This window comes from Mandrillus leucophaeus, unplaced genomic scaffold (assembly GCF_000951045.1).
Source record: "Mandrillus leucophaeus isolate KB7577 unplaced genomic scaffold, Mleu.le_1.0 Scaffold4, whole genome shotgun sequence".
NCBI classification, from domain to species: Eukaryota; Metazoa; Chordata; class Mammalia; order Primates; family Cercopithecidae; genus Mandrillus; species Mandrillus leucophaeus.
The window spans coordinates 4,526,347-4,548,961 of record NW_012104253.1 but is presented as its reverse complement, the minus strand read 5'-3'; the positions used below and the strand labels follow the sequence as shown (position 1 = coordinate 4,548,961).

General features: G+C 55.9%; 1 protein-coding gene across 1 annotated transcript in view; it reads left to right on the top strand.

Annotated features, from left to right (window-relative positions):
- Positions 1-7,112: 7,112 nt before the first annotated feature.
- Positions 7,113-22,615, top strand: part of EML1 (echinoderm microtubule associated protein like 1) — a 228,872-nt gene continuing 213,369 nt past the window's right edge. The window contains exon 1 of the mRNA XM_011991646.1: positions 7,113-7,279. Coding sequence (XP_011847036.1) covers positions 7,252-7,279 — 28 coding nt within the window. The 5' untranslated portion in view covers positions 7,113-7,251. The remainder of the gene's footprint in view (positions 7,280-22,615) is intronic.

Sequence of the window (22,615 nt, the reverse complement as noted above, 5' to 3'; positions counted from 1 at the left end):
CGGGGGATGCCCTCGCTAGGCGGCTCCGGAGGCTCCGGGCCCCGCCCTGCTCTGCCACTCCGTCCCGTGTGACCTCGGCCAGTGGCCTTTTCTAAGTCTGTCCCCCTGCACTGTAAACCTGGACGTGCTTAATCTACACTCGCATCCCCGCAGGAGGCTTCCAGCCTGCGCATTCCTGAGGGCCTGCCTTCCCCAGGCACCAGCTTCCCCAGGGCTGAGCTGCTGAACTCTAAAACCTTTGGACACCTCCCTGCCCTCTGCCCTAGCGACCTGCGGCTGGAGACCCTGAGCTGGCCCAGCCCTCTGGGGTACCTAAGAGCCTAGGCTGGGTTGGGGGTGGCTTCAGGAACCTTGGGCTGCCGGGCGTGGGGTGAGCGCCTTGGCCCAGCCATGGCCAGGTTGGAGGTTTTGTTCCTCTATGCTGTGGGTGCTGGGGCTGGAGGCGGTGGCTCTGCTGGGCTTCAGTGACAGCCAATGTGGATAGACAGAGGACCATGCCCTGTGTCCCCGCAATTAGCTACCCACCTGGGAAGGTTCTGGATGGGACTTGGCAGAATCCTGAGCCGGCCCCTCCTGGCTGTCCTGGCGGAGAGGGCACCGCGCGCTTTATGCTGGTCCAGAGTCAGTTGGCGGGACTCAGTTCACATCTGCCCAGACCTCACCCCGGGCTCCAGACAGCCTCAGGCATCTCTGGATGTCCAAAAATATCCCCCACCCCGCAGGCGCACCCTCCCCGCAGTCACCGGGGTATTTCTGGCAGACGGAAGGGAACTCAGTGGGAGGAAGGGTCATTTCTCTGAATCCAGGGCCAGGGGTGGGGAGGGACAGAGTCAAGTCCCTGCCTTGGCCTGGAGCTTTAAAAACACTCATTTCTTCTGGAACACAGCCTCTCCCCCGTAAATCCTTCTCACCAGAGGAAACCATAGTCACCCTCCTGGTGCTCACTTCTTGGGCAGCCACTGCCTGGACGAGACCCCGGGAGGCCAGGCAGAGGGGTCCCCCCCCACCCCGTGGGAGGCAGCCTGCTAATTCTGGGTGCCAAGGGCAAGACTGCAGGTCCCTGTGCAGGACACCTGCCAGCTGCATCGCGTTTGGAGCCTGCCCTGGATGGGGCTCCGTGGGCCCAGGGCAAGGCCAGGCAGGGACCGGCATGAGCAGCAGCTGGCACAGGAGCGCCCTGGGCAAGAGCCCGTCGGCCAGTGGCAGACACTGGGTGAGGAGCCCCGATGATTCAAGTCATGCTTTACTGGCATTGCACCTCACCTGTTGGGCACACTGTGCGGCCAGCCCTGAGCCAGCTTTACTGTACCTCCAGGTACCCTGTGCTATAGACAAGGCTCCAAGAGGTGCGGCCTGCCCCATCTCAGGGCCAGAGGGTAGAGGGTGGAATGGGCTGTCCCTGGGGCCCTTGCCCCTGCTGTTGAGCCCAGGAGCCTGAGCCTGGGAGGCCTCCCCATCGCCTCCCTGCCCCCCTGCCCCCTCCCAAATGACAGTGGCTTTTTGGCTGCCACCCCAGAGGTAAGGGGGTAACCCGAGGAAGCCAGGAGCTGCCCACACCCTCAGCCCAGGGACAGCAGGTGCAGCTGCACAGGCCTTGCGGGTTTCTTTCCTGGCTGGGAGCCTGGACGCTGGGAGTGTTGCCCAAGGCCACCCAGGCAGCGGTCTGTCAGGGGTGCCTGGGCTGGACAAGGGGCCCTGGGTGTTTGGAACCAGCTCGCAGAGCTGTGCTGGAGCAGGTGCATGTGTGTGTGTGTGCATGTGACCCCACGTGCACATGTGTGTCTCTGTGTCTCTCCGTACCTCTCCGTGTTCCTGTTCCTTAGTCTCCGGGTGTCTGTCCGGCCCCCCGTGTGTGAGGCTGTGCAGATGAGTCTCCATATCCGTGTCTGTCTCAGATTCTGTGTGGAGCTGGTGTGTCAGGCCTGACCTGGACTATATGGAGGTGTCTCTTTGAACCCAAGGCAGTGGACAAACATCGGACAGGTCGCCATGGGCTAGGACCCTGCCCTGTGGCCTGCGTTCTGTCCTCACCCCACATCCAGTGAGATGGGCTAACCTGCCCAAGGCCACACAGCCAGGAGCTTGGGGCCATCCAATGTGGACATCCATTGTCCTTCAAGTTGTGGCCACCAAGGCCCCACATGAGGCTCCCTGCTCCCCATCTGTCCTGACTCTGTACAGGGGGAACCCAAGGCTGAGGGGTCTCCAGCAGGGAGAGGCTGCACTCCTGAGGCCCAGCCAGGGCCAGGTGAGTGCGGGGCAGCAGGTGCCAGCGGTGGGGGGAGGCATGGGTGGGAAGCAGGGCCTCTTCCCTGACCTGCAGCATGCTTGGCTGCCTCTCCACCTTTGATTACTGACCCTCCTCTGTCCCTCCAGGGACACTTTCCCGCCAGTGCTGGTGCTGGCTAGCCAAACAGTGTGGGAACCCAGGGGCCGGCCTTCCTCCAGGTGGTGGCAGCAGGGGAGGGGCCTGGGCACACGGTGGGTGAACAGTCACTGCAGGGCCTCCCCTGGTTAAGTGGCATGATGCTGTGATGTTGCAGGGAACCCAGGAAGGGCACTGGCTCTGGGCTGGGCCCCACAGGCCTCAGTATATGTGTTCCCCTCCCTTTGCCCCGTGCCCTTCCAATGGCCCCAATTCCTGCCCGACCAGATTTCACACCACTGTCCAGCCATCTCGAACCATTCCTGGGTGCCCCACCTCTTTCCCACCAGGCCCACCTTGTCCTATCCGTCCCCACCCCCATCCCTCACCTCCCAGGTCTCTGCACGAATGACTCTCAGAGGTCCTCCCTGACCACCTGCCCTTCCTGACCTCAGTTCCTTCACCAGCGTTCCTCCACCCACAAGCCTGTGGGCCCTGAGAGGCTGCCCCCAAGGTTTGTTCAGGCCCCGGCAGCGGCTGCCCCGTCGTGGTGACCATGGAGTAGCTATTGAGACCAGCTAAATCAGACATAGGTGAGCCCTTGGGGGCCAGCGGGCACACAAACGGTTGCAGCTTCAGGGTGAGCTGCAGGAGACGCATCATGTACACACACACCCGACACGCAGACACACTCCCGCGTGTGGACATCACAAGCTTGTATGGGCACACACACCCACACATTCTCACACACACACACACACTCTCCCACACACGTGCCCACTGCCATCCAACCTGGGCACACACACATGCATCACACGTGTTCACTTACACACACATTTTTGCATGCACACACTTCCACACGTGCCCACTGCACCTGTGCACGTGTACCAGTGAACACACAGGCATCACCACACACATCCACTTACACACATTCTTGCACGTGTGCAGTGGCCTCGGGAGCAGGGGACTCAAGTTGTTTATTCCCAACACATGTTCCCATGATAAAGAAAACAGGAAGGGACTTGGGGCCAGACACAGGAAGGGGAAGTGGCCTGCCGCAGGGAACCAGCTCCAACCAGTGGACACTGGGCGGTCTGCTTGTGGGAGACGCAGGGGCAGGCAGACAGATGGCTGCAGGGTGGGGAGGTGGAATGCCCCTCCGTGGCATCTTGCCCTGGTTTAATCTTCACCACAGCCCCAATGGGCATCACCTCTTCTGGGCAAGAAACCGAGGCTGGGGCCAGGCTGTCCCCATCACCCAGGAAGGCTGCTGGAGCTGGGATTTGACCTGGGTTCATCTGACACCAGGCTCCTCCCAGCCCTGGTCCCACAGCCCAGGTGAGGCCTCTGCTGGGGAGGTGGGTGCTGTGGCAGGGCCCTGTTCTGCAGCCCCACTGTTTGTCCAGCACCAGGGTGCATCCCACACCTGTAGAACCCCGGGCTGGACTCTGGCAGTCTCATGGGGGCTCCTGGGGGGTCAGCACTGGTTCCCTCTGTCCCACGGCGTGCCCCTCCATCAGCCTAGCCCATCCCAGGGAGCCCAGAGCAAGGGTGACAGGAGTTGAGACCCAAGATGGGGCCACAGGCCCTGCCTGGCATTGACCCATGGGCCTGGGTGTGCCGGACAGCAGGCACCAAGGGGGGCCACAATGTGTGAAGCCCATACGGTGGGGTGGGACCTACCTAGGAGACAGATCAGCCCCCATTCCATGCCTCCCACTCCCTCCAGTGCCTGACACCAGCTGCCGCGCCAAGGCAAAGCAGAGGTGCCCAGCGAGGGGCTCATGCCGTTCCTCCCCTGGTCACACCGCCTCCCCGGGGATACAGAAACCACCTGTGCATACCTGAAGTCTGCCAAGCGCTGCGGAGCCATCTCAGTCCAGCCCACAGCCGGGCAGGTGGGGCTCCTCCCACTTTGCAGGGCAGTCACTGGGCTTCTCTCTTTGCTGACCTGCATCCGATTTTCTCCCTGCTGCCCCCTCACCCCAGCCCACAACCCAGCCCAAGGCACAGAGTGCCGGGGTTCCACCCCCGCCCTGCCCCCAGAGTTGTCCTGGAATCTAACACCCAGGGGTTGCAGAGGGAGGAGGGGAATTTTCGGGGTGGAGGAGACAGTTCCAGGGAGGTCTGGCTTTGTCTTTCTCTTTTTTCTCTTAAAATTAAAGTTTCAGTTAGGAGGAACAAAAACTTCAGTTAGGAGGGACTTAGGATGGCCACCAGTTCTGGTTTGTCTGAAGCTGGCCGGGGGGATAGTTTCCAGGATCCATGGAGGGCATTCAGTGCTAAAACAGGGGAAGTCCCAGGGAAATGGGACAAGTTGGTCACCTGGGAGGGAGCCCACAGCCATTTCATCTAACCCTACATGATGCTTGAGCTCCCTCCGCTGTGTCCCCATCCAGCAGCTGCCCAGCCCTGCTTGAATACCCTCAGTGACGGTGAGCTCATTATCTGACAGGGCAGCAAGAGCCAACCAAGAGGTGGACACAGCCAGGACTAGGCATTGACCACAGCGAGGTTGGAGTTGGCAGAGTGGAGTGTGGGGCAAGTGGAAAAGGAGCAGGGACCCTGAGCTGCCTTTAGGGGCAGCCACGGCTTCCCACGGAAAAAGGAGGACGGAGAATTCCTAGGCCAAGGGAACAGCACAGGCAAATGCCTATACCATAGGGATTCAGTTCTTTCTCTCTGATGGCCAGTGCAGGGGTGAAGAGTAGAGGCTGTGACTTCTACTAGCACACAGCTTCCGTCTGATTCCCTAAGTCTGAGACCTCTGGGCATTCTGAGTCCCTGGTCCAGCAGCACCAGGCAGGCTATCTGTGTGCCCTCATATCCTCTAGCCCACCCACAGATAGGGCTTCCTTTGGAAACATGGAGGCCTCGTCCTCCTGCCTTCACTCCCCAGGTCCCTGAGCCAGGAAAGGCCTCAGTGCAGATGGAAGAGCTGCCAGGATGCCTCAGCACGCTGCTCCACCCGCTTCTCATTTTCTGAGGCTTATGTATCCTCAGCGCCAGCATCTGCCCCCTCCTCCAGGAAGCCTCCTCTGATTTCCCTAGTCCTGAGGACTCCCCTGCCATAAGCAACATCCTTCTTCTCAGGCTTGCTGCAACCTCCAGCCCTGCGAGAGACCCCTGCCACTCTTCAGCTGGGCTTTCTCACCTCCGCACCTGCTGGCTTGTCTTCCTAGAACACCCTCCATTCCCTTCGAAAAGCTTTCTGGGCTGGGCACGGTGGCTCATGCCTGTAATCCCAGCACTTTGGGAGGCCGAGGCATTTTGGGATCACTTGAGATCAGGAGTTAGATATCAGCTTGGCCAACATACAAAAATTAGCCGGGCGTGGTGGCAGGTGCCTGTAATCCCAGCTACTCAGGATGCTGAGGCAGGAGAACTGCTTGAACCCAGGAGGCGGAGGTTGCAGTGAGCCGAGATGGCGCCACTGTACTCCAGCCTGGGCAACAGCAAGACTCCATCTTAAAACAAAAACAAAAACAAAAAAACAAAAGAACTTTCTGGACTGAGCACAGTGGCTCACACCTATAATGCAGCACTTTGGGAGGCCGAAGCACGAGAACTGCTTGAGCTAGGGAATTCAAGACCACTCAGAGCGACATGGTGAGACCTCCTCTCTACAAAAAATAGTTAGCTAAGTGTGGTGGCACAGACCTGTGGGCTCAGCTAGGGAGACTGAAGCGGGAGAATCACCTGAGCCCAGGAGGTTAAGGCTGCCATGAGCTGTGATTGTACCACTGCACCCCAGAGTGACCCCGTGGCAAAAAATAAATAAAAGAAAGAAAAAGAACAGACTTTATTTTCACTTAAAGATAACTCAAATGCCAGCCCTTCCAGGAAGCCCTCCTGGAGCTCTCGGATTGAGTTTCTCTCCCTTCTCTTTAAGCCATTTCACTCCCTCTGGTCTCTGCATACAGAACTGGGTAGACCTAGAGCCTGAGGGGGCACAGCAGACCCAGCCCTGGGGTGATGCCTCTGGGATCTCCAGCCCTTGGCAGGTTCTGCCCTGTACTTTGTGGGGACCAGGGGCGGGGATGGATTGGCTGTGAGCCAGGTACACAACGAGAGCATACTAAGAGCTTGCTGGAGTGCATTCTTTCAACCAGTATTTCCTGAGCACCCACACTGTGCCAGGACCAGATGGCTACCCCTGGGGATCCCGCCTCTATCCCCTGTCGACCCTCAACATGTGGCTCACTCAGCACACAGTAGATGCCTGAAGTACTGGCTGCTGTTGGCCAAACAATCAAAGGCAAGGGATGGCCTTCCTGCAGCGTGGAGACAGACAGCCTGGCTCCAGATCCTGCTCACGCCCCGTACTGACCCGGTGGCCTTGGGTGGGTCGCTTAACCCCTCTGTGACATGGACACGATGGTCGCAGCAGCTCTGGAGAGCAGAGTGAGATGACGGGTGGCCACACTTCACGTAGCTCCTGGTCCCGGCCATGTCCTCAGTGGTGGTATCACTTGTTATTCTCCTTCCCTAAATGTCCATAAATGTCCCTTGCTGGCTGGGTGGAACCGTTTCCAAGGAAAGAGTGTACAGGCATTCCCAAGTACCCAGGAGCTGGGGTCTTGGGGACTGACCAAGCACCTAGGGGTGCAGTGGCTTCTCAAGTAACATCCTGGGGCTGCCCCAAGAGGCCCTGGGCGGGGGAGAGCAGTGCCCAGATTTATCCACCAATCGCACAGGCTGCTGGCACTGAGCACATTCTTATCTGCCCAGCCCAGCATGGGGGGGGGTGGCCAGGCCGGCCGGGGCGGGACGCTGCCTGGGGCTGGACACGGAGGATCCCCAAGCCCTGCTGGGTGGGTGACAGCCGCTGAGGCTCTGAGTGACCCTGCAGGCTGGTGGCCAGCCGGCTGCCCATCTCCCACACCATGTCGGACGGCGAGGGCCCCTCAGCCGGTGAGTGGCAGTGCTATATTTACCCGCTATGGCTCCGGTTGCAGAGCCAAGGCCGCCAGTCGCCGAGGGCACTGGGGCCCCCACAGGCTGCCGGCAGCTGTGAGCTGGACCCCCTACCCCCTTGCCCAACGCCTGGGGGGCCTGTGCCGCCGGAAGAGGGGGGCTTGACTTTAAAGCTAAGTTCCGCCGCACCCCTGACTGCACAGTGTAGCCAGTGCAGGAAGCTGTGCCTGATTCAAGCTCTCCCGGGGCTGGCAGCCGGGGCCAGAGCTGACCCAGGACAGAGGGACAGGAGCTGTGGCGGGACCCATGGGTAGGCTCAGGGTGCCGTGGGCCACTGGAAGCACATGCAGACGAGTGTATGTGAACATTTATCGGCAGGGAGCGCACACAGCTTCCGTCTGATTCCCTAAGTCTGAGACCTCTGGGCATTCTAAGTCCCTGGTCCAGCAGCACCAGGCAGGCTATCTGTGTGCCCTCATATCCTCTAGGTTGAAAATGGCCAGGGACACAGGCAGGTGGAAAGGCGATCCGACTCTGGGGTCTGCCCGCTGCCCTCTGCTCTGCCTGAGGCAAGAGGCTGTGGTGGGGACTGCCACCCGTGTGCCTGGCTGGCTGCCCCTGGCTCCTGCCAGTTTCAGAGCCAGCCTTGGCGGAATGGGGGCTGGGGACAGCCGAATCCAGGGGTTACATGGGGGACTCTGGAGTCAGGCTGTCCAGGTTCAAATTCCAGTTATTTCACCTCCAGGCTGGGTGATCTTGGGCAGGTGGCTTAACTTATCTGAGCCTCCATGTCCCCAGGTAAAAATGGAGATTGTGGTCCTAACCTCCCGTTGGCTGTGAAAATTAAATTTATGATATTGTGTGAAAGCGCCTGCTGGTGCCTGGGGTGCACTGAGCGCTCAGAGCGCTGCGTGCTGGCAGCAGGTGGGCACCCCGGGCAGCAGATGGGCATCCCAGGCAGCCCAGGCAGCCAGGTCTGGCCTCCTCCAGCAGGGCCTCCTTCGTAAGCCACCAATTGTCGCTGGCACGTGGATTCATTCTCCATAAAACCCCACCTCAGAGGCTTTCGGGACACATCAAGGTCTCCTGGGGGATGTGGGCGGATTATGGGTGACAGCACTCTGCAGATACCCTGTTACTGATGAACAGTCCCAGCGCCTTGGCCTGGCTGGGTAGGATTTGGAACAGAGAGTGTGAGAGTGTGTGTGAGTGTGTGTGTGAGAGAGAGTGTGTGTGTGTGGGTGTGTGTGTCTGTGTGTTGGGGAGGGGTACATTGACAGAAGGGGCCTGACCTCACCTTCTTCCACTGGGTGCCAGTTGTCCTGGCTGCCAGGAATTGCCCGCCGGGGCCGCGGGAGCTCCGGGAGCCATCAGACAGCTCTTTCTGGCCGGCCCTGCCCTACACCTGACGCTAACCCGGAATAGCTCTCCCCCTCCACCAGGGACATGGCCCTGGTTTTAGCAGCTTGTAAAGCCACCCGCATGGAGATGGGTATTTCAGGAAGGCTAGGACAATATTTAGCCCATCAGGGCAAAGGAATGGGCACTGAGTGTGCATGTGTGTGCGCAGCCTGGAGGCCGGGAGGTGATGTGGGTCTCGCTGTCCCTTCCCCATTTAGGAGAGGGTCAGCCCGGTTGGGCTGGGAGGTGGCGCCTGGATTCCAGGCTGGCTCTGTCGCCCCGGTGGGCAGGTGGCCCTGGGCAGGCTCCGGGCTTGGTTCTCCCATCTATAGAATGCCATGCAAGGTCTTTTGTCTCTAATATGTGGGTTTGGGATTCAACCTGGCTGGCAGGAGTAAAGGCGGCATCTTGGGGCAGGAGGGTATATTTACTTATGGGTAGAAGGGGGCCAAGGAAGGGGGCCTTTTGGAGCACACAGTGTGAAGTTCAGGCCTTTCTAGGATTCCTGCCCAGCAGCAACCAATGGTTGCTCCAAGGACACTGCAGTGAAATATTTTCACCTGTTTTCAGTAACCGATCCCCAAGCCTGTGTCGGCAGTGGGAACATTCTCAGCTCTCCACTCGTGACCAGTGTGACCCAGGGCAGACTACTCAAGGGCACTGTGCCTCAGTTTCCTCATCCATTAAGTGGGGACAGTAATGGGACATTAACTCCTTAACGTGCAATAAGGATTAAATGGCTAACAGCATGTAACACACCTAAAATAACGCCAGGCTTATTGTTAGTGGTTATAGCCGTTATTATTTCACCAATAAATAAACAACCTAGAGAGGGAGATGAGGGAAGCAGAGGACCCGCTGTGTCCTGGACACGCTGTTCTGTTTATTACCCGGAGGTGGGGACTATCAGCTCCATCGTGTAACTAAGAATACTGAAGCTCAGAGAGGCACACGTGAGGTCACCCAGCTGGTCAATGGCAGAGCAGGGATTCAAACCCAGTTCCCCGGAGTCTGTTAGCACAGAACCCGGGTCAGGCCCCTCTTCCTGGGAGTCCCACCTGCACACCCAAGGAGGGCGAGGCTGGCTATTTTGTGGGACTTTCTGGCTGCTGGAGAAGCAGCTCTCGTTTCAGGGTTAGCTAGCTCAACAGTGCCTCCAATAACTTGCAACCTGTAGAGAAAAATGTAGTGCCTTGTTAGGGTGGCAAGAAATTTCTGCAGAGCAGGAGCGCAGCAGGAGGTGGCTGGCCCCTGGATTTATGGCCCTGTGCCTGGGTGGGTGAGCTGGAGCTAAGGTTACCCGGGAGTCAGCACCATATTTATAGCAGGAACTTGCCTGCATCAACTACCGGCCCACACACCCTGGCCAGCAAAGGCGCTTCCTTTACAGTTGCCTGCATTCTAGGCTTGGCTCTGTCTCTTAGGGGCGGGGTCACATCACCTGACTAAGCCTCAGTTTCTTCATCTTTAAAATGGGGGGTTCGTCATCTCCCTCACTGGGTCTGAAAATAGGACCTGTAAGTGCACGGCACCTGCCTGGCATAGATGGGGCCTCAGAAGATGCCGGCTCTACACATCCTGGGTCTGTTGATTGTCTTTTCCTGCCTTTGACCTTGTGATTTACCATCTCCCGTCCTGGCCAGAATCTGCAGGAAGAGAATCCAGGTCTCTGTGCTGTTAGCTGCCCCCATGCTTGGGAAAGTTTCCAGCAAAGCAGCTTTACAATCCTAAGCACCGAAGAACAGGCTGTTCTGTTTTCAGCAGAGCAATGAATGCAGGTCCACAGAGACCAGGGTTCAAATCCCAGCTCTACCACTTCCTAGCTCTGTGGCCTTAGGTGAGTCACTTAACTTCTTTGAGCCTCTGTGACAGATGGGCATTTGCCGTGCTGCAGAGGGTATGGTAAGGACAGACCTGTAACCTGCAGGAGTGCTCAGCCAGCAGAGTGACCGTGTCTGTCCTCCTAAGTAACCCTCCGCCAGTCCCACTGCCCAGCTCTGAGCCACAGTCACCCTGTTCGTGTGGTGAGACATGGCTGCCCTTGCTGGTGCCTTTTGTATGTGCGTGTGCTGGGAAGTTGTTTCCCTGTCTTTATCACCTCCCTCTATGCCCTGCAGCTTCTGATTCTCACCAAGACATTCAGCTGGGTGAGCTGACGTCTCCCTGGCCTCCCCGAAAGGCCCCCAAGAACTTGGCTCTCCAAGTACCTCTCTCTGCTAGAAGTCAAGGATGGTTTTCCAAGGATAGGGCCTGCAAACATAGGTGGTGCCACCCAACTGCTCACGCAATTCCCCCTGGCATCCTAGAACCCAGACAGCACCCCAGCTTTTTGCTCCCCCAGACCTCATGGTGGGCCCCTCACCAGGAACCAGGGCAGTGTCCACCTTCTCTTCCTGTCCTGGCCATCCCCAGCTCTCACCTCAGTTTCTCCTAGAAGGCCCTGTCCCCCAGTTTATGCCATCCCTGTCCCTAAGGAGGTTGCACTGCTCTCTGAGGAGGGGGTCCTGGCACAGTGTCCCTTCCCTGGATTTCAGGGCAGGCAAGTACTGGAAAGGGGATGAGATGCCTGGAGTGGCCCTGGGATATGGGAGTACCTCTGAGATGACCTGGTGAACGGTGCCAACGTGGTTCCCTGCCCTGCTCGTAGGAGTCCCGAGCTGTACAGGCCTGTCCAGGTGTCGTGGGAGCCTTTGGTGCTGAGTGACCCAGGGCAGGCCTCCTTCATGTGTGACCTCAGAAAGGTTATGTATCAGCCATCCACAGGCCAGCACATGGCTCTGGACACATGCCCCGAGTTCTGACATCAAGTACCCCCCGCCTCAGCCCCTGTGAAGGGCTGGGCCTGCCTGAGTCGCTCTGAGGGTCCAAGCCGGACTCCATGCCCTGTGCCTTCTGGGTGCCTGCACATAGGGTGGTGGCAGGGCATGAGTCCCTGAGGAGCAAGAGGCAGTTTTATGTGACGTCAGTGGTTGCTAAGGCTGGAGACAGCAAGTGGCCTGGGTTTTCACTTCCTTTATGGTTACTGGCCGGTTCATCCTTTGGGGATAGGGAGCCAGTGAAGGCTCTGGAGCCGGGGATGGAGGATACATGGCTTGCTTCAGTGCGGTGGGTGGAGGAACTGGAAGGAGGATCTGGAGGCCCAGAGGCCACGGAGGAGGCTGGGGAGATGGTCCTGGGGAGAGAGGGTGAGGTCCACACAGGACGGGAGGGACCCGGAGAAGGGCACAGGTAGATTTGGCAACTGCTGGGGCTGGGGTGCTGGGAGGGTACAGGGGAGACTGAGCCTGATACTGCCGCCCCCGTTAGGAGGGTCCAAAGGACAGACTGTCACCTTCAGGGCTCTGTGGGGTGACGTGGCAGTGTTTCAGGGCTCAACTGTAAAACCTGTGGCACGCGTGGAGGACTGGGTGAGAGCCCCCTGGCACGGAGGGCTGGGTGAGATCCCCCTGGCGTGGAGGGCTGGGTGAGATCCCCCTGGTGCGGAGGGCTGGGTAAGATCCCAGCCCCACGTGCCTTGGCCCTGGACACAGGCAGGCCCCTCTCCTCTCCGAGCCTCGGCGGTCTCATCTGTAAAGTAGAGGTGACACTGTAACCTCAGGGGTGTCATATGGGTGATCTCCAGGCATGAACCTTTGAACAGCACTGCAGGTGTGCCGGGCACCTGTGATACTGAAGGACTCAGCCTCAGCAGCATCCAGTAACCTCTCACCAGAGGCTGGGCGCGGGGTGGGGACACACAGGAGGAATCCGCAGCCGGGGAGTCCCCTTCAGTGCCCCTCACGGCGCCCCTACATTGAGGTTCACCCACACTCCTAACCCATGGGATCTCCATGTTATGGAGCAGGGGAAACTGAGGCCCGAGAGAATGAGAGACCAGCTCAGTCACCCAGCGAGGGCGTGGTGAGCTTAGGCTCAGGCCGGATTCCCAGGCACAGGTCGAGCCCCTCCAGCACTTTCAACGAGGTGTCTCCCACTTGTCCCATCGTCCAGGCTCAGTGGAGGCCTGCCTCCTCCAGGGACCCTTCCCTGAGTTCTGCAGCCCCTGGGGACCCTGAACCCCTGGAGCACCCATGCCCTGATACCCTTCTTGGGTAGTAGCTTTGAGTGGCACCACCCCAGACCTCTACCCTTCTCACAGAAGTTACGAGATGTGGGATGTTACAGGCGTGTCCAGGTGCGGCTGGAGCCTTCGGTACTGTGTGACCCAGGACAGGCCCCCTTCGTGTGTGGCCTGAGAGATGCTGATTTGTTAGCATCCACCCACTTATCTGTTACCCATTCAGGCCAGTACATGGCTCTGCACACGCGTCCCAAGTCCCAAGTAAGGCAGGGCCCAGGTACCTTTCCAGCCCTGCACTCACTTGGCACATGAACCTCCAAGCAGCAAATGAATATATTCGTGTGACTAGGGGCCCCATGCCAGCGTCGAAAGTCCCCTCGCAGGCTTTTTCATCTATGACAAGAGATGCAGGTTAGAAATGCAGCTTGGAAAGGAAAGCTATCCACTTCTGTTCTTTTAAAGTATTGGGTCAATTCTAAGGGAACATTCTTGAGATAGCAAGATAGCTTTTATTTTTTATTTATCATGCTTTTAAAACAAAATTCTTAAAATGAAAAACAGCTAATGGTTGCAAATGCTAACAGCTTTTGCGTTTAGCATTTGCAACCATTTCACTCTTTTTTTCTTGAAATTCACACAGTCAAAATAAAATATAGAAACCGGTTGCTGAGGTAGGTAAGAGGCCGCCTGTAGACACCCATTTCAAATTTCCAATTTTTGCACTCTGATTTCAAAATTTTGCCTTCATCAAAACAGCTTCTTTGGTTTTTATTTTGTTTCCTACTCTTTAAGTCAGAATGGGATCGGGATGCTCCGGAACAAACAAATCTCAATGGTTTGATGCCACAAAGGTACACTTCTACCTTATACAAAGGCCACTGCAGGTCTGGTGATATCCTCCCCGCTCCCAGGGCAGGTCCCTGCACGGTGGCCCAGCGTGATGCTTCTTTAAAGACCCATGTTTTCCCAGTCACTGCAGCCAGCCAAGAGAAAGATGGTGACACAGCACCAGTTAAATGCACCCACCAGGAAGTAACCCACCTTGCCACAACCAAAGTTTCACTGGCTCCAGCAAGTCACATGGCCACACCAAATGGCCAGAGGACAGGGTGTGTCCCTCCATTAGGAACAGTAGTAATGTCTGCACCCCTTCCATTGAGTTTTTCCCCACCAATTGACTGTTTCTTTGTTTGTTTTTTAAGTAATCCATTTTCATTATGAAACAGAGCATATTGTGTGAGCTGTGGTCAACAGGCATCCAAAATGTAAATCATGTGATTTCTAATATGCAACTCACAGTGCAAGGGGCAAGAGTTTTCAAAACATTGCTCCCTCCCACAGACTTGCATTTGCATTTTAAAACACAAAAATAAATTTCTGAATGATTCGGTCATCACCTCCAGTGAGGAAAAGCATAACCGAGAACAACATTAGCCAGAAATCTCTTTTGACTTTTTATTTGTTGAGGTACAAAAGAGGGCGTTGGAATGAGTAGGTTGTGGAATCCGTTTATTCAGTGTAATCCACAGATCCAAAAACTGAGATAGGAGTTTAGAAGGCAATGATTTTTTAATAATACTGGGGGAAATTATGAGAAGAGCATGTTTCTTCACTCTAATACAGATATGCACTCTCTCTTTGATTCCATGACACCATCAAAGAGAAGCTGTGTCATCAGTTTAGTAACTGGCTTTCCCAGTTGACTTTTTTTTGAGACAGACTCTCGCTCTGTCGCCCAGGCTGGAGTACAGTGGCACATCTTGGCTCACTGCAACCTCTGCCTCCCGGGTTCAAGTGATTCTCCTGCCTCAGCCTCCCAAGTAGCTGGGACTACAGGCATGCACCACCACATCTGGCTAATTTTTGTATTTTTAGTAGAGACCAAGTTTCACCATGTTGCCCAGGCTGGTCTCAAACTTCTGACCTCAAATTATCCACCTGCCTTGGCCTCCCAGAGTGCTGAGATTACAGGCATGAGCCACCATCTGGCCCCAATTGACTTTTAACGGTGGACGTGTACATACATATATAGCACACACGCACACACACACACACTATGAAACACATTTAAATAAAACTTTACAGTGTAAGAGAGGGCTGTGGCCACACACATCACACATTGCTTTGTATAAGATAAGATCTGGTTTAAAAATAATGTTTGCAAAGACTAGAGGTTGCCTATGAACCCTGTCATAAGAGTCAGTGACATCAACTTGGATTGCTAGAAATAAAACCAGAATTGGGCCTGAAACTGCTGAGCTCCGTTTGGGGGGTCAGACATTCCTGCAGTATTCAACGCTGTGGTCCAACCTCGAGGCCAAACTGTTTAGAGAACTCTCTACCAAGTTTAAACACATCTTTTAGGAATCCTGCCTCATTTATTTTGGGTGGAAAAACATGTCAAGCGCTGGTGCTGGAGCAGAAAACATCCTTCCTGCTGCTTCTCGCTCATAGTCTGAGTTAACCTCTGCCTCTGTGGACGCTGACTGAGCCTGTGCTGTGTGCATGGTGGTCTGAGTTAACCTCTGCCTCTGTGGACGCTGACTGAGCCCGTGCCACGTGCATGGTGGTCTGAGTTAACCTCTGCCTCTGTGGACGCTCACTGAGCCCGTGCCATGTGCCTGGTGGTCTGAGTTAACCTCTGCCTCTGTGGACGCTCACTGAGCCCGTGCCATGTGCCTGGTGGTCTGAGTTAACCTCTGCCTCTGTGGACGCTCACTGAGCCCGTGCCATGTGCCTGGTGGTCTGAGTTAGCTTCTGACTCTGTGGACGCTTACTGAGCCCGTGCTGTGTGCACGGTGTACCGCCAGGCACTGTGGTGAGAGGCTAGAGCAGGGAATTCAGCCCTGGGTCTGATGTCCTTGTCCTTAGGGTTAATAGACTGAGGTTACCGGTGGACTAAACAAGAATGTATACAGTAGGCACTAAAAAATGGCGGTTCTCTTTCCCCTAGGTCCTTTCACACACTCAGTTCCACATGATGCCCCTTTTACCCTATATAGTCAACATTATTCCATTTTACAGATGAGCAAATGGAGATTTAGAGAAATGGAGTGGCTTGCCCAAGGTCACACAGTGAGTAACTGAGACAGATGGGGCTAAGACACAGGTAGGCTGTCCCCAACCTGGGGTCACCCACCTCAGGAGGATCAGAAAAGTGGCACTCCTTCCCAAAGAAGGGAGCTGGGTGTGGGGGTGGCTTGGAGGAAGGGCCTTTATCGGGACCCAAGTCCAGCAATTCCCTCTGAACTTTTCTGGGGGAGGGAGCGGTCTCAGGGAGAGCCTACATGTGGAGCCTGGATGGAAGCTTGGCCCTGAGCCCAGCTATGTGGTGAAAGCACCAGCTTCAGGCAAGCCCTTTGCCTCTGGAGAGGTTTCCATGGGATGTGGTGGGGGCAGGTGTGCAGCATGAAGGGAAACAGGCGTCTTCCTTGTAGCAGAAGCCGAGGACTCAGGAGGTGCCTCCTAAGCCCCAGCGTCTCTCTGGAGTGGTTTCCTGCTTGCCCGGGGACAACAGCCAAAGCCTGGTGCCCCGGCTCTACCCCATGACCAGAGCTGGCTCAGTCGCACCCCACACCCTGGGCCCCCTCCACGAAGCTCAGGGTCTCACACCATCCCCATTCTGTTGCTGGTGGATGCTTCCGTCAACTTCATGCCCAAGAAGGCTGGCTGAGGCTGGCATAGAGCCTTGTCCTGTGTCCCCACCCCTTGAGCAGGGCTCCTCCCACCCAGGGCTCCCAGTTCTTCCTGGAGAGAGAAGCCCAAGTGGCCGGGTGCTCTGGTTTGTTGAGCGTTTGCCGCGCCCTGCCCTGGGCAGCTCCCCTGCACTCCTGTGTGCTAACCTGTGCTTGCCTCAGCTCTGTCGGGCACTGTGCCCCATCTCACAAGGCCAGACACCCAGCATAAGCGTGATTAAGGAGGTAGAAAAACAACCACCACCTCCGGAAAAGAAATCGTCAGCTCTGAACTCCCTGGAAATGTATAGAAATGGCGAGGAGGGCACTGAGCTTTCTTCCAGGCCTGGACCAAGGGACCAACCTCTGGGCCAGGAGAAAGGCAGACCCGGGGTGGCACAGATGGGCTCCAGATGTATGGGGCACATTTGGGGAATGCCAACTGTCTGGCCTGATGGAGGGCAGGGGTCTGAGGAGGAAGGAGAAACTCTATCCTAAAGTGGGTTTGGGGCCACCTCGGCTGCCCAGTTGGGGTGTGGCCTGTTTGATAGACAGTGGAGAAGGGTGGATGTCCCATGGATGAGGGGCTGTCAGAGACTCAAGGGACACCTTGTCGGTGTCTGTTCATGTCTCATTCACCAAACGCAGGTCTGCACCGCACCAGGGCTGGGCTGCGCCTTAGGAACTTACAGGGCTAGCAGGGTGAGCTTCGGGGTCAGGCTCGGGCCCGCTTCTCATCTACTCTCTGCAGGGGCTCGGGGTAAGGACACCTGCCAGTCACTGGGAGGCCTGAGTGGAAGCCACCAAGCCCACCCCTGGCCACATGGGGACTTGATGCTGCCCCAGGGGTCCCGCTGCAGGGTCAGCAATGCACGGGAAGGGGCCTCATCTCACCTTAGACACTTGGAAAGCCACCGCCTCCTGGACTTCCTTCCTTTTCTTTCCATCTTAAAACACTGAGCTTGCTGAGAGACGGTAAAGACTTGGCAATGACCCCAAAACCAGGGATGAGGTGCCCTAAGGAGGTTCCCTTAGGGCCGACAGCTCTGACGTCCATGAGATCATGCGTGCCTGGGTGCCTAGGAGGAGTCCCACTCACTGCCAAGGCGGAATTTACCCAGGATGCCTGGGCAGGAGGTGTGGCTGCAGCCGGGATTCCTGGGGCCCTGCGGGGTCTGTCGGGTGAACCTAGCTAAGAGCCTGTCACAGGGATGGCATCGCTGCTCCGGGACAGCCCCTGCCCGCAGACTCAGGCCTGCTCACTCAGAGCATGTGGGGTCCTGGGAGCCGGAGCTTGCTCGAGGCTGCCGGAATCTGTGGGGTGAGTGGTGCTCATGGTCCTTCCAGGTTTCTGGGAAGAAAAGGGAAGGGCCAGTGATACTCAAGGCTGCAGCTCTGTAGAAAGGCTGCAGCTCTGGGTTCCAGTCCTGACTTTGTTATCTTTTTTTTTTTTGTCTCAGTAACACCTTTGTTGAGATATATTTTATAATTCACACATTTAGGCCCAGTGCAATGACTCACACCTACAATCCCAGCACTTTGGGAGGCCAAGGCAGGAGGATCCCTTGAGTCCAGGAGTTCAAGACCAGCCTGGGCAACAAGTTCAAGGCTGTAGTTAGCCATGATCGCAGCACTGCACTCCAGCCTGGGCAACAGAGTGAGATCCTGTCTCAAAAAAAAAAAAAAAAAGAAAGAAAGAAAAGAAAAAAATAAATCACACATTTAAAAGTGTACACCCAGTGGTTGTTAGTATATTCAGAATTGTACAACCATCACCACAGTCAAATTTAGAACACTTTCATCACCCACGGAAAAACCCAATATCCATTAGCAGCGACCCGTCCAGCTTCCTCCCCACAGCCCCTGGCAAGCACTCATCTACTTTGTTTCTATAGATTCGCTTCTTCTGCATTTTTCATATGAGTGGACTCCTGTAACACGTGGCCTTTTGTGCCTGGATTCTCTCACTTAGGAAACATTTTCGGGTTCATTCATGTTGGAGTCTGTATCCATCTTCACTTCTTCTTATTGCGGATTAATACCCCATCATATGGATATGCTGTGTTTCACCCATCTGTTCACCAGTGGATGGGCATTTGGGTTCTTTCCACTTTCTGGCTATGTTGAGTAACACTGCTATGAACACTCGTGTACCGGTTTCTGTGTGAACATCTGTTTTCATTTCCCCTGAGTGCACAGCGGGAAGCGGCATTGCCGGATCATATGGTAACTCTATGTTGAACGTTTTGAGGAACCGCCAGGCTGTTTCCAGCAGTGGCTGCACCATTTTCCCTTCCCACCTGCGGGGCCTGCTGGCTCTGACTCCTCCCATCTTCACCGGCACCTGTTACTGTCTTCTCGCTCCCAGCCACCCTAGTGGTGCGAAGTGGTATCTCACTGAGGTTTGGATTTGCATTTCCCTAGTGGCGAATGGTGCTGAGCATTTTTTCATGTGCCTATTGGGCATCACCTCTTGGCTTTGCCACCTTAAGTCTCGGCTTTCGTTTCTGTAAAATGGGGGCAATGACAGCGCCTGCCTCTCAGACTGTGATGAGGGCTCAGTGAGATAAGCCCTGATGAGGGCTCAGGGTCCTGGGATGTTTGCTGCTTGAAGCTGCAGGCTGGGGTTAGGGTCCCTCCTCTGAAAGCTGGTATGAGGGAGGGACATAGAGAAAGCTGGAAGCCTGGAGGTTTCTGTGAGCCCTAAACCCATGTAGAAAGGGACAAACGTCATTAGCGAGGGTGCCGAATACCAGCCCAGCCCTGGGCATTTTCTGCTCGAGCTCTGATGCTCTGCTGTACTGCAGCAGGCCGAGTGACCCCGACATGTCTACACAACCCCAGCGAAATGCAGATGGCACACGTTCAATGCAGACAGGCTCAGTCCATCACTTGGGCTTCTAGTTTTTCTCATGGGGAGTTATTGGGCCTCTGCCCCTTGGCTGCTCCCTGATGGGGTGACATCGTGCTCCTTGGACTTGCTGTGGCCGGCTTTGCCAAGCTTGTGTCTGTCAATGCAGAGCTCTGGAAGTCAGCCAGGACTGTCCTCCTGCGAGATTGGCTGTTTCTGCCCCTTATCAGGGAGCCTCTGGTGGAGGTGCCGATGGTCAGGCCGATTGTGTAGCTGTCACCTGAGCCTGGAGCCAGGCGGGAGGTGAGGCAATGCCACCAACCTGTCACGGGTGGAAAACAAATCCGCCTCTAACAGCAGGCTCACTAGGTTGCCCCAGAGGGAACAATTCATGTTCTATGCTGGAATTTGGTGGGAGAAGAGCAGAGAGGCTTCCATGGTGGCCCCTGGATGTTCAGTTGAGTCTGCAATCTGGGAAAAGCAGGTCAGATGCGATGAGGACTCCAGGCTCCAGGGACAAGTGCTGGCAGCATGTGGGGACAGGTGGGGGTCTCCAGCTGTTTTTGGGCCCTGCTGCTATGTCCTCACCCAGTTGGGGCCACAGTAGAAAGTCAGGGAGGGGAGCATGACTGAGGAATCAGACAGATTGCTTTGGCATTCAAGCTTGCCACCAAGTGCTGTGTGATCTTTGCAAGTCAGATAACCTCTCTGGGCCTTTGTATCCTTGTGTGCAAAACGAAACTGATGACACCTTATAGGGTGCTTGCTACACACGATGAAATATCACTCGTATTCAAGGGCACACTGGGGGGGATCAGGGTGGGCTTTCATTTTAGGTCGAGCCCCCTAAAAAGGTAGAGCTTCTATTCCATGGATGTGGCTTACTGAGAGAGGCACTCAGGAGAAAGCTATGAAGGAGGGAGGAAGGCAGGATGGGTTCCAGATGGAATCCAGCTTGATTTTGTTCATACTCACCTCCACCATCCCTGAGTCTAACTCGATTGCCCCTCAGTTCAGGGCTTTGACCTCTGCCCTTGAAGGAAGCATCCATGGAGGGCTGGGGTGGCCTGGGGCAGAAGTCACCCAGCTCAGAAGGCAGAGCCTGGCTCAGAGACGATGCTTCCCAGGTGTTAGCTGCCTTGCCTTCCACCTCCAGGCCTCAGTTTCCCCATCTGTGAAATGAACCGGCTGGAGCAAATGTTTTTAAGGATCTTCCAGCGTAGCACTAGGCTCTTTTCTTAAAAAAAGAAAATTAAAATAAACTATCCAAGCAATCATTCCCTTAGCCACCAATCACATCCCGAGCACCTACTGCTAGCCAGGCCACTGCTGGGTCCTGGGGTACAGAGGAAAGTCTGTGAGGACACCTGCCTCCAGGAGCTCACAGCAGATGGGGAGACAGACAAGCAGACAGACAATGAGAGCCCAGTGTGACATGTGCTGTGACCTGAGAACCACAGGGGTGGGCAGGGCAGGCTTCCTGGAGGAGTAGCCCTGAGTCAGGTCTTGAGGCACAAGTGGGAGGTAAAAAGGGGCTACTGCATAGAGGGTCCTGGGTGACCCAGCACAGAAGCAGAGGCAGCAGCAACTGTTGAATGGTCAATCAGCCATTCAACAAACATTTACTGATCAGTTGCAGACAAAGATGGCAGCAGAATCTTGGAGCAGGGGAGGTGTCTTACAGAAAATGGACAAGATAAATGCAAAGCCCATAGGGTGTGCAATGGGGAAGAGGGTGCTGAGGATGGGGTATCATGAATCAGGAAAGGGGAATCAGAACAGGGCTATGGAGAGAGGCCTGGACACTTGAGAAGGACCTCAGGGATGTGAAAGACTGGGCCACAGAGCTTCTGAGAAAAGGGTGTTCTTGGCAGAAGAGGCAGCTGGTGCAAAGGCCCTGAGGTGGGAGTGCCTGGTCTTTTCAAGGAAGAGCAGTAAGGTCAGTTTGGGCAGAGTGAGCCCCAGAACTGGGGCGGAAGATGAGCTTAGACAGGAGGGGTTGGGAAGACCCACAGGGGTCTTTCTGCAGTCTGAAAAGGATCTTGGTATTGATCCTGAGTGAGAAGGGTTGTGGGCAGAGGAGCGGCAGGACCTCACATCTGTTTTACGGACACGTGGCAGCAGGTGGGAACGTTCATTCCCAGCGAGTCTGAGCATCAGAAGATAAGAGGAAGCAAACCCAAGCCCTTTGGCCAGCCCGTGCTGGAGGCATCCGTCACAGCACCCCGGATGCCATCGCTCCAGGGACACCGTTAATCACCCACCGAGGGCGCTGACGTTTACAATGCTCTCAGCTGGCTTTCTTGATTCAAGCGTGCTGAGATCTCCCAGTTCTTTGCCTCCAGACAGCACCAGCAGCACAGCCCCCAGAGAGGCATTTCCCTTCTTATGTACCCAGGAAGACACTCGAAATTCCAAGTCCTTGTCCCTAGACTTCCCCCCGGCAAGGTCTGGAAATGATGACACACACCCACAGTCCCACACACATAAACACACTCTCAGACACACTCATCACCAACGCCAGGGTTGCCGGGCGGAATGCAGGACGTCCAGCTAAATTTGAATTTCAGATAAACAACAACTGTTTAGCGGAAGTGGAAGCATGTCCCAAATATTGCTCCTTCCTGGCAGCTAAGGAATCTCCCCTGAACTGCCCCTGCACCTCAGCATTTCCAGGCCAGCAGAAAGTGTCCTGGTCCCCTGGGTGTGGGAAGGCTGGGCCCAAGGAACCAGCTACCTGCTGAGGTGCCCGCTGGGGAGATGGTGCTGTCCCAGGGAAGCAGTGCCTGCCTTTGGGCTTGGGACTCAGCTGCCGCCTCGGGACCTCCAGACCCTGACCCGTGGTAGCTGGTGAACCACAGCTTTCGGGGGCCAATGGTCTTCCTGTGTGGCTTCCCAGCCCCCTTTAAGGAAGTGATTTATGGCTCTGAGAAAACAGCGTCAGTCAGTCAGGAGGACGCACAGGGGGCCTGGTTTCCTTTAGAAAATGCGCATTAAAAAATACACAGTTTTAAACAGCAGGTTTTTCTTTTTTTAAATGATAAAATCTGAATAAGGAAACAAACCCTGCACTGTATGAATCAGGGAAGAAGGATCCCAGGAAGCTGGAAGGCAGGGCATGCAATGAAAGAACGAGACTTTTGACTTGAGGCAGCCCTGGCTTTGACTCCCTGCTTTGGCAACTTCACCTGGCCCAGCCTCAGTTTCCCTCAGGATGGCCGTAAGAGGGAAGCAACGAAGCTGGCACAGCGGGCAGACACATGTGGAGGGGTCTTGCAAAGATACCTGGGGTTGATGCCTCATCGCCCAGAGAAGCGGCCACAGCCCCCCGCCCACTGCCCACCCCC